At 34.9% G+C, this 12456-nt stretch overlaps 1 protein-coding gene across 13 annotated transcripts in view; it reads right to left on the reverse strand.

The window, feature by feature from the left end:
- Positions 1-12456, reverse strand: part of DGKB (diacylglycerol kinase beta) — a 715307-nt gene that overhangs the window by 466867 nt on the left and 235984 nt on the right. For 9 of the 13 annotated variants that reach the window (XM_042919239.1, XM_042919212.1, XM_042919257.1 and 6 more), the window contains exon 13: positions 4752-4787. The exons of 2 other annotated variants lie outside the window; for them this stretch is intronic. In XM_042919239.1, the coding sequence (XP_042775173.1) occupies positions 4752-4787 (36 nt within the window). The remainder of the gene's footprint in view (positions 1-4751; positions 4788-12456) is intronic. 2 more of the 13 variants (XM_042919249.1, XM_042919223.1) reach the window with 1 other exon arrangement.

The following is a 12456-nucleotide window of genomic DNA, read 5'->3' on the forward strand; positions in this document are numbered from 1 at the left end:
AAATATCAGCCATTTGTGTTCGTTATGCAGACATTTTGAATATAGAATTCAGTGTTTTGTGATCCTCAGACTCTCTAAGTAGTACAACAGATCTTAACTGGGGAATACATTGTAATAGAATTCCAAAAGAATAATCACCATAATTAACCAACAAAAAAAGCCGAAAGGACCATTCACAGAAAACAGAAAGATGAAATAAATGAAATAAAAAGACCTCCCTTCAAACCTGTGCTTTAAAAAAAATTTTTTTTATATCATGCTGATTCTCAGAGGTAGAGTATTTGTGCATTGCTGAAAACCACTTTCACAAAAGGGATGTTTACCACAATACTTGAGCCTGCTGTTATCGATCACTCACAAACTACAAGCAGCAAGTGATGATTACCTCGAGCACAGGGCTTTCTTCTTTTTGTCCAATCTCAGCATGAGAAACAGGCAGCAGCAAAGTACCTCCATTGGTACAAAGCCACAAAAGGGTGGGCTGGTGCACTGTTGCAACAGCATCCTTCTGGCTAGTCCTGGAACTTGCTTTCTCAGTTACCTGCCTTAGGGGAGACTTAGTCCTTTCTGCCACTGGAGCTAGGCCACAGAAATTTCTCAGGAGCTCTAGAATTTGAACCCAAGGTAACACTTAGATATCCCCAATATAAAAGGTCTCGTGGAAGCAGACGTGCCAACAAATTCATTGGTGCTTAGAAGGGTTATGGGTTCCATGAAAGCAAGGCTGACAGCTGCAGAACTGCACTTTTAATTATTGTGACCTTATTGTGAAACTGGAGCCGTTCCCTGCCGAGAGAAACAAATTCACTCGGAAAGTAACAAAAGCTCTAAATCTACTAGGGATCCTTGGAAGTTGCAGCAAAATTTATTATGGCTGAGTAGCAAAGCAGTCTTGATTTAGAAAAAAAAGTCTAGAAAGCTTTAAACATAGATATAATAATTGATATATTATAAAAGTTTTCATTTCTTTCTTAATTTAGTTAAGTAAGGACTTATTAAAAAACTAAAACTACTTTGGGAAAAGTCCTAAGTATGGGCTTGGAGGCCAAATCCCAGATTTGTATTTTATTTGCCATGCAAACTTGGGCAAGTTATTTGCTATCTCTAAGCCACCACTGAGTTCATCTATAAAATGAGAAGATTTTTGTGATGATAAATTAAGAAAATGTGGATAAAGATACCAGCATAAAATAGGCACTTAGCAAATGGCAAAATTTTTAAAATACAAAAAAGTATATTGCTATATTTTCTCATTTAACTTATCACATGTATGCTGCTTACACTGCAGGAGTGGAAGATGGGTGTTGTGAAGAAGTACTTCATTTACTTGGTAGTACTTTATTTGTCTGCTGAGTCCCCATTTCTGGGGATAAGTGGTGCCGTGATCCAGGTGGGGTCTTTTGGGGCAGACGAGAGGCAAACAATTAGAATGAAAGCTAGTCTTAAACGACCTAGAGGTGCTACTCACCCACAAAACCCGGAGGTACAATTTACAACTTGGTCCCCAAGTCCCGGTTTTCACACATCACACACAATGTGACTATTTTATCTTGGGGTAATTTCATATTGGGTGCAAACCACATACAAAATTTCTGTTCAAGAAATACTGATTGGAAGCAATGAAATTTAGGAATGAGAAGGCCCATGCCAAAATCTTTTGCTTTGGACTGTTTGCCAGTATATGGTTGTGACTTTATAAAAGTATGTGTGTGCATACGTACCTCACTCACTCTCAATTTCCTCTCTCTGTAACTGTCACCACAGACATGTTGAGCCAAAGTTTAAAAGCAAGGAGGTAGCACTCTTGTTTGTTCATACTCATCATGTCTTTCAACCAGCTGAGTTAAATGCTCCACATAGTGATTACTATGCTGCCCCCAATCTGTTTATACCAGCTCCAAGTAGAATTTGTTATCTTATTATTATAACCATGTGATTTAATTATTACTCAAACCATTGAATCCTGAGTGTAAAATAAGTTGTTTCTGTGAAAATAACTTGCATTCTTTGGAACCACAATAATACATGATGTATGTGTGTGTGTGTGTGTGTGTGTGTGTGTGTGTGTGTAGAAGGAGTGGTCCAGTTGGATTAAGACACAATGACTGTAAAAGCTTTGAAAATTAATAAAAATTGAGAATTACTGGGGTGCCTGAGTGTCTCATTCAGTTAAGTGATTGACTCAATTTCGGCTCAGATCATGATCTCATGGTTGTGAGATTGAGTCCCATGTCAGGCTCTGCACTGACAGGATGGGACTTACTTGGGATTGTCCCTCTCTCTCTCTTTCTGCCCCTCCCCTGCTCATGCTCTATCTCTCAAAACAAATAAACTTTAAAAAATATTAAGAGTTATTTTACACTCAAATTGCTTTACAGATCCTTGAATTTTTGTTATACTTTAAAAAATTGAAAATAATTGAAGACAATTATTTTCATAAATAAATGAATATCTTTTCATGAAATAGGGAATGCTTTACTTTTGCTTCACAACAATTGATAACTGAAACTTACCATGGGTGATAAGACTGTGATATATGTAAGAAAGCCTATATACAATTTCCAAACAAGAGATATGGCCTCATAGAAAAGCCCTTTAACCTACATCAAAAGTGTAGCCAACAAATATACATGTACGTATTTCACATTAAATGTTTAAGGTATGTCTATATCCTTCCATAAGTTCCCCCACATACATCTTAACCTAACAATTACCTAACAAGCAATTGTTTCTGATAGTTGAACAAAGGGATACGTGTGTGTGTGTGTGTGTGTGTGTGTGTGTGTGTGTTCATACACTCACCAGTGTAAACATCCACATATGGGCTTAAGAAAATTTTTGGAACAACATAGTTGAAAAAAACTCATATGATGATTTCAGACAATGGTGAAAAGTCTAAATTAATATAAACCAATATATCTTGCCAGAAAATAAAAGGCAATGTATGAAGACTTTTAATAACTTTACAGAAGAAGAAATTGTTTGTTTGTTTGTTTTTAAATGAGAAAAGTGTATTATGAAAAGTGCAGTTTGGTCTATTTATTCTATTTATATGATATAGATTATGCAGTTTAATATGGGAGATCTGTGGAAATTATCAAGTCTAAGGAGAAAATTTTAAATCTCAAATGCAGTGCCTATATTCACGGGCAAAAATAAACTCAAACACCTGAATATACAAAATCAGTTCTCTTACACTTAAATAACTGAACTAAGTGATAAACTTTCTGAGAACGTTTGTCACTTAAGTCTGTAATTCAATATTTCTATTTTATAACCATCAAGATAATAATGGTATCAATTGACTTAAAGAATACAAAAACAATTTAATATTTCTCTTAGATTAGAAACATTACTTTTTCAAACATATTTCCAGTATCTTTTAAAGTATATGTCTGGTTACAAAATCAAAGTTTTAAAAGTCTCATGAAGCAGTCTACACTAATTGGAAAACTTTTTTGCAGGGGTGGGTAGGGAAGAGAGGTTACTACATTTTTGTACAATTATGCTTTCCTCTAAAGAAACTCATATCCTTATGTAGTATTCATATATTATAAATAATATTTTTCCTAAGGAGGCCAATTCAAATTATAATTTAGGGGAAATAATACCATCTGATCATATCCTTTAAAGATAAAAATAACTGAGGGGCTCCTGCATGGCTCAGTCAGTTGAGCATCTGGGTCTTGCCTTCACTTCAGGTCATGACATCACGATCTGTGGGATCGAGCCCCACGTCATGCTTTGCACTAACAGCACAGAGCCTGTTTGGGATTCTCTGTCTCCCTGTCTCTCTGCCCCTCCCTCCCTCCCTCCCTCCCTCCCTCTCTCTCAGAATAAATAAACATTTAAAAAAAGATAGAAACAACTGAATAGAATAGGGTCACAGAAAAATGTGGAGGCTTTCCTTTATTAATGCAAAGACAAAGCTAACACTTTACTGAAAATAAATGGTATGGGAATACCTATATTTATTTTCAAAATAGAAGTCATTTTTTCTGTGACTATATTTTATTCCAGTGACATTCCTAGATAATGTCATATGCTAACTGATTAATGCAGATACATTCTTTTTTAAAATGATGGGCACTTCAAAGTGAGCAAGAGTTTCTCAATCTACTATCACTTAAAACTACATTTTAATGGTATAGAACTTTGCATCGTTTGGGTTTTCTGTAAGGTATTTACATTTTAACATGACAAATAGGAATGATGCTATTCTTATACACAGGTCAAAACTCTTTGCAAAATAACTTTTATTTTTCTCTGTATAATTTGTTTCATATAACTTTGCTTTCCTAATGTTTGTCACAAAAGTAGATTGAAACAGTTTCAAGTCAATCCTATCATGAAAATATAAATCTCCTTGGGGTGCCTGGGTGGCTCAGTCAGCTTCTGACTCTTGATTTTGGCTGGGTTCGTGATCTCGTGGTGTTTGAGTTCTAGCCCCGTGTCAGGCTCTGTGCTGATGGTGCAGAGCCTGCTTGAGATTCCGTCTCTCCCTCTCTCTCTGCCTCTCCAACACTCACTCTCTGTCTCTCTCTCACAGTAAATAAAATAATAATAGTAATAAACTTTAAAAAAAATAAAATATAAAGATCCCCAATTCCAAATATCAGAATATGAGACAAAATGAACTAACAAATTGATATTAGTAGGTCACTGAGATAGCCCCAAATGTTCTTTATAACAATGAAAAGATGTATAATGACCTATATGGCCAAATGTGAAAACCTTTTTTGCTTACGCACCTCAGGGACTGAAACTCCTGAAGTGGACAGAGTCTGCTGAAAAAGAGAAGTTCATATTAAAGCTGAAAAAAACAAAAGTCAAACTGAAAACAAATGCCAACAAAGGTTCTTATACCACTCTTCTTCTGTGAAATAAATGAATAAATATAAAATGCATTTCCTTGTCATATTTTTTCTGCTTAATTCCATTAAATAAATTAATAAGGAATACTCTAATGGAGAGTGGGTTGGGTTGTGAATTACTTGTCCAAAATGCAACTTCATCCACCCAAAGGAGATTGGTCAATATTGTTGACCTGCTTCGTATACCTCTCTGAAATAATACTGATATATTACATTCAGGTTTTGCAATAAGAACTCATCTCTAAGTTCCATTATCCCTCATAAACCATCCCTACTAATTTTTTGAGTTGCCCATTTACCCGGCCCACTTTCCCATTTTCCAGTCCAATTCTCATTCCTTGCTAAAACACTCAGTATCTTTTTGATGGAGACATAGCTTATGGTGTGGATTTTATTTTGGGATTTTTCTGGAAATAAGAAAAAATATTCCATTAGCATCAGTAAAAAGTGAAAATATTATTAAGTAGGTAGAAAAATTTTACTTGAGAGTAACTTAAAAAAAAAAAAGATGAAGTTAAACACACTGAAACTGGTCCTCATGACAGTGCATCTTCAATTATTCACCTGCCCTCCTTTTCTGAGTCACAGTAAGGAGCTTTGTTTCCGGCAAAAAACAGAATAAAAGGTTAACAATTCCAAAAGTCTATGCCCTATGGGACTCAGGGCAAATTTGGAAGAATTGTTGACAAATCACACAAGTAATACTAGATAAAGTTTTCTAATGGTGGGGTGTGTGTGTGGTGGGGCTAAGTATGAAGCTGGATGTCAGGTTAGGAGGTCTTAGACATTTGTGTGTCTCTGAAAAGGAGGGAGTGGTCGGTATATTCCAATTTACCCCCAGGACTGGGCTATGTGAAAGCGACTCTAAATGAATATCCAAGATGGGTCTGAAAAATCTGAGAACATAGACATTAGTTTACTCCCTGATGCAGTGTAAGTCCAAGAAGGCAGCAAGAAACAGAAGAATAAATAGCTACATGAGGTTAATGCAACAGAAGCGACTTCCCAGCTACTCAGCATAGAGGACTAGAAGGATCCAGTGCACACAGAAGTGCATCAGAAGAAGGCGTCTAGAGAAGCCACAGAGGAATTTGAAGTGTCCAGGAATACAACTCTACTTAGAAGATATTTTTATCATGTAAGTAAAAAATGTTTCAGCTGCAGATTTTTCATCAAATTAAGTCATGAAGTCTGAAAGGATGAACTTGGGTTAACTATCCCATGAACAGCAAAACCCTATGGAAGTAATTGCCATTTCTCAGATGGACTGAAAACAGATTTCACAGAACTTTCAAAGAAAGCTTTCTGACTTCAGTAATATTCTTGACTTTTGAGCCCAAATCAGTCTATATAACACTTGAGATAACGGGGGGTGGGAAAAATGTGCTAATTTCAATCTACGTCACCTCAATTTTTTTTGTCAGCTTTCCTATTTTTTTTCTTCTCAGCTCTTAGTTCAAGCTTAGATCTGAATAAACATTTTAAGACATGAGTGTAATTGTTCCATCTTTATTATAGTCTATGTTTGCTCTCCCTCTAATCCAGATTAAGCTCCTTGTCCTGTGATTCCTTATCTTATCCTATGTCATGGGCCAAGGAAAGTCCCAGAGACTCTCAAGCAAAAATTAGGATGCCCATCAAACAGTCTCCAGGACATAGGTCACAGATGCCTTCTATCTTTGGAAGAGTCTATGTTCACCTTACCCATCTGTAAAGAGTAAGGCACTGGAAAGCCAAGTGAAAAGATTATAGTTGTCAAAATGGTTTAGAGTAACAGCAAGTGTGATGCACAAATCTTAAATGGATATGGTCCACCCCACCACAAGCACCAAAAAAAAAAAAAAAAAAAAAAACCCTATAAAAGACATTTTTGAGATATATTTAAGCATTTGAATAGACAGGATAGTGATTAATATTATGGAATTATCGTTAATATTCCTATGTGTGATAATAGTATGGAAATTGTATAAAAAATTGTCCTTAATCTTACAAGATGCCTGCTGACATATTTAGCGATGTAATGTCATACTACCTGCAATTTATATATAAAAGATTCAACTTAGTAAAATATATCTATTTCTGCATATATAATGGAAAAATAATAATAGAGGCTGGGGATATATTTGAATCATATGGCTCGATGACACAAAAAGCAAAAATTATGCCAATTTGGGTTATGAAGACCCTGTTTTAAGGCATTCTTTCCCCAAAACACACTGTAGGATGAAATTAACCCATAGCTGGCACTTTGCTACCACTTGTGTGGAGAATTGGTAATTTATGGATATTCATGTTACAGGCTTCTTCCTTCTTAAGGTAGTGGGATTATGGGTCATCTACTGAGAGTGAGTGATGTTGGCAGAGAAGTAGTGACAAGAGAGTAAGGAAATAGTAGAAAGTTTGTCACTACCTCTCTGAGAATGTGAAAGCAGTTGACTAAGAATAAGTAACAGGATCAAACAAAATTGAGAGCACAGCAGGTCAAAAAGTCATAAATGTGTAAGAGAGAAAGCCACCTACTCAGAGACTTATCTCTAGCAACACTCAAGTATCTGACAGCAACACTAAAAATTCTTTTCAAGAATAAGAGGGATGAAACAATGTATACAAAAGCTCACTTATAATCAAGGTGTGTAGGCAAAGACGGTATATTAAACTAACATGACCATCAGTGGTTTACCCTTGAGTTACAATAAGAAAACTATGATATCCAGGTAAAAGACAAACAAGAAACTTTTTAGAGAACAAATTCAGATATTATATTATTTCAATTATACTCTTCTGTATATGATTTCTAAACATCAAGGATTAACAGAGTAAATGTTTTAGCTTTTTGAAAATTATCATGACTGTATAATTCTAAATGTAATATATTTTTAATCAGAATTAATATAGGAACTGTATATTTGTATTTAATCAAACGTGAGGTGTGACTACAGAGGAATGTGATTGATTTTATTTAATCAGTATCATTTTAATATTAAATAGAATACACAGTGCAGATAATTAGTTTAAAAGATGCATTTGTCTTCAGGGCACTTACTAAGTTCAACGTAATATCAAAGAATTTTTAAAAATTCTATTATTCTAAAGTATAGAGATATCTCTTGTCTTCATAGTTTCTAACATGTAATCATTTTAAATTGACAATTTAATCCAAATTGTCATAGGATAAGGAAAAATCTTTGGTAGAGAGATTGTTGGAGGTTTGAGTTAAAAATATAATAAGAACATAGTACTCAGATTAAAAGGGTCATCAGTTATTTCAAGACTAAAGTAAAATTAACAGAACTCTATGCTCTACCTATATAGGAATGTTCAAATTTTTGAAAAATCGCTTTTATGTTTATTGTCTCATTTAATCCTCCATGTAAGCCAAGATACTTCACTTCTCAGACTGAGAAACTGGAAATCAGAAAGGTTAGATAATTAGCCTAAGAAAATAAAGTTAACGATAGATCCAAATACAGTGCTTCTCTGTCCCAGGCTCTATTTTTTTTCATACAAGTTCAATAAGAATTTTTTCCTAAGTCTATTTTTAGCTATGTCTCTATTTTTTAAGTGATATGAAAATACCATTATTTTAAAACATTGAACCCTGCGAAGTATTTAGAGACCACAATATATATGTTCTGCCTGAAAGAAGTGGCTTGAATATCAATATGGATTAATTTAACCTTATAACTTCTAGTACGGTGGTAAATTAAGGTGGCCAAATAAAATGATTTTATTTTTGTATTTCTTAAAATGTTTATTTATTTATTTTGAGGGGGGAGGAGCAGAGAGAGAGACAGAGACAGAGAGAGAGAGAGAGAGAGAGAGAGAGAGGGAGAGAAAGAGAGAATCCAAAGCAGGCTCTGCTCACAAACCATAAGATCATGACCTGAGCTGAGATCAAGAGTAGGACACTTAACCGAATGAGTCACTGAGGCACCCCTAAACAAAACTATTTTAAATAGCTGCTTTCCTTATATGCAAGTTGATATCTCTGGCATCAAAAAAGAAGTGAGAAAATAAAAAGCAAGTCTGGGAAAAGAACAACTGACTTTCTAAAGTGGTACAGTGTCTCAGCCTTAAAGAGAAGTTGTTCTATCATCCTTGATGGTAAAATGTATCAAGGGCATCTCTATTGTATAGAAACTAAACACATTTGGTTTCGCTAAATTTTATTGTCACCTTCCAGATTCATAATTTGTTTAACCTTTTATGATTTTGCAGGTCCCTAAGTGAGTATACTCACACATGTAAACACAATACAAATTTTAAAAAAGGAAGTGAGACCGAAATAATTTGTATACTATAAATAATTTTTATAACCAATGATTATTTCAATGTATGGCAAGTATGTCAATTAGACATTAGACAAATTAGGTCATTATTTTTTTTTCTTTTCCAGCAGCACATTGACATATCTAATTAAAATGAAACTATCAAAAGTAAAATATTTTAGAAGATATACATATTTTTTTAATTTTTTTTAACGTTTATTTATTTTTGAGACAGAGAGAGACAGAGCATGAACAGGGGAGGGTCAGAGAGAGGGAGACACAGAATCTGAAACAGGCTCCAGGCTCTGAGCTGTCAGCACAGAGCCCGACGCGGGGCTCGAACTCACGGACCACGAAATCATGACCTGAGCGGAAGTCGGCCGCTTAACCGAGTGAGCCACCCAGGCGCCCCTAGAAGATATACATATTACAATCTTATTCAAGATCCCTTGACTAACCAAGGGATGTTTGAGCCAAATTTTTAAGTTTGCAACAACATGAATTTAATGGTAAAAATATGTTTAACAGATAATCTCAGTGTTTCATAATTTTAATTGTTCACAAAAATGTCTATTCTTACTCTTGTAAATGTGATCATTTACACATATTTGCAGAGTTTTGCTCAGAAGATACTGCACAGAAGGAATTGGAAGGCTCCGTCCTTTATGGTTCCCTCAGTATGTGTGCATGTTTGTGTCTAGAAAGGAAACACCCTGAACCTTCAGGGAAAATACACCTAATGCAGTGGATATTTGGAAACTTAAGAGGCACTGTTTTCAATAAGAATATTAAAAACATATCTTTATAGAGATACCCAAATCATTTCGAACATAGATTTCTACATATAAAAGCAACCAGCAAGAACTAAACCCTTCCCAATGTTATTGTTACTGTCTTGCCATCCTGATTAACTAGTGAAATGAAATCATTAGTAATGTTATCATAACTTGGCCAGGTCCCATAAAATCATCAGAAGCCCAGATGGTTGAAGAAGCGTTCTTCAGTTTCCACTGCCTGCCTGTAGCTCAGCAAAAAAGGACTAATCACACTTTCTTCATCTGAAACTATTTTTGTTGCTTACAAGTATATGTGAACCAACAGAATATTTTTTTTAATGAAACATCGATGTTAGGGCTATTACAGTAGAGAAAAAGAAGGAAAGATGCAGAAGGGGAGACAAGAGATCAAAAAGAGAAAGCAATAGTGAAAAAAGGAGAGGGAGACAGGAGAGGCTAAGAAAAATAAAAGAACAGAGTCCTCCTTGCTATTCTCCTCAATCCTCACATGTACCATGGGCATCATAACTACATCTACCATTTCAGAAATAAATGTCCTTTCATTCAAAGAAAACAATGAAATTGAGTAAAGGAGGGATGGGGGCTGATATTTAGAGTGTGGCTTTTGCTTTTGATTCAAGTATTGAAAAATTCTTAAACATCAGATTCAACCATCTACAAAATATATTTCAAAATACAATGCACATGCCTTATTATTTATTTGTGTCAAATAATTCTTGACAAGTCTTACTTTACATAATAATAATTAAGAGATAGCTATTTACGTGTATGTATACATATGCATGATTATGCTTGTGATTTTTGGGGCAGGGGATTTGACTGCAGTTGGTAGTTTTAAATTAAAAAAAGTACATTCAAGGGACACCTGGGTGGCCCAGTCGGTTAAGCATAGGAATTCGGCTCAGGTCATGATCTTTATTTTTTTTTTAAAGTTTTATTTATTTTTGACAGAGAGAGAGAGACAGAGCATGAACAGGGGAGGGTCAGAGAGAAGGAGACACAGAATCTGAAGCAGGCTCCAGGCTCCGAGCTGTCACAACAGAGCCCAATGTAGGGCTCAAACTCACCAACTGTGAGATCATGACCTGAGCTGAATTTGGACACTCAACCGACTGAGCCACGCAGGTGCCCCTCAAGTCATGATCTTGCAGTTGGTGAGTCTGAGCCCCACATCAGGCTCTCTGCTCTCAGCACAGAGTCCACTGAGGTCTCATGTACCCTCTCTCTGCCCCTCTTCCGCTGGTTTTCTTTCTCTCTTTCTCTTTCTGAAAATAAACTTTTTTTTAAAGCATCCTCAAGAAACTACATCTAATAAAACAGATGAATACCTATTGAATTTTATGTAAATAAAATCCATCAAAACTACTTCCTGTTATGCCTATTCTTTTTCTCAACATGATCCCATTCTCAAAACGTAACACTGTGGCTTTCTAAAATATAGAAAAACACTGTTAAGTAGTGAAAGAATATGGATAATAATATTTAGAATTAAAGCATTAGGCTGCTAAGTTTTCCTTTTCATCAATCTAGGAAAAAAAACCCAAATTTAAAAACAAACAAGTTATAATGAAATTTGTTCCTATCCTTTGCCTCTCTAAATATCCACTGATCTCACACCAAAGCATTTTCTAACCAGGTTAAAGTCCAATTCTGCATTCACATTAGGCTAAGATTCAATTGAGTTAAAATTTTACATTGACTGCCAGTCAACCTTATCATGAACTTTCATTATGTGCATGTAATTAATTGGGTCCAACGAACAATATCAGTACTGAGTTATAGACTCTTTTCCCCCGACCATATAATTAGAATATAATTACCCACAGGATATCAGAATGATGCAAAACCTTTCCTCTAAATGCGCCCTCATTAGGAAACAAGTCTCAATGTACATTTATTCAATCAGTGTGAATTAATTAAAATGTTACTGAAATAAAAGAGGGCAGCAATAAAGAGTATCTGACATCTATTAAGAGACTATCACTTGAGATCTGCATGCACAGTTCATATTTAAACCCATTTAGCTCAAGTAGGAACTTGGCCATGTAATGTTATATACATGCAGTATGCTAGGAAATCTGAAAATGAATCAGTGTGTGGTAGTGTTTTTGAAAAGAACATAATACACAATACACAGAAAATCTTAAAGGACCTGAGTAGGATTCTAGAGGACCTTTCATTCCCTGATGAATCCATAAAGGTGTATCATTACATAGCGGTGGATAGAAATTATTTTTATCTTGAAGTATCCAGGAAAATAGTTATTCATCCCACACTTTTCTATTACAAATGTGGCATATTTGTTTTGATATGGCTTAGGAGATAACAGAAAAGCCTAGACTTACCAAAACACTAACTATTTTTGTTTTTTTTTTCAATAAAGAAAATAACCTCAATTACTTAAGCTAGCTCAAGGTATTTCAATAGCATATTTTCTTTAAGCAGAAAATTCATAAGCACCTAAAACTATATTCTTTTTAAGAGGTTATGCATAATGTAACATATTCCGATTATATA

This window comes from Panthera leo, chromosome A2, assembly GCF_018350215.1.
Source record: "Panthera leo isolate Ple1 chromosome A2, P.leo_Ple1_pat1.1, whole genome shotgun sequence".
NCBI lineage: Eukaryota > Metazoa > Chordata > Mammalia > Carnivora > Felidae > Panthera > Panthera leo.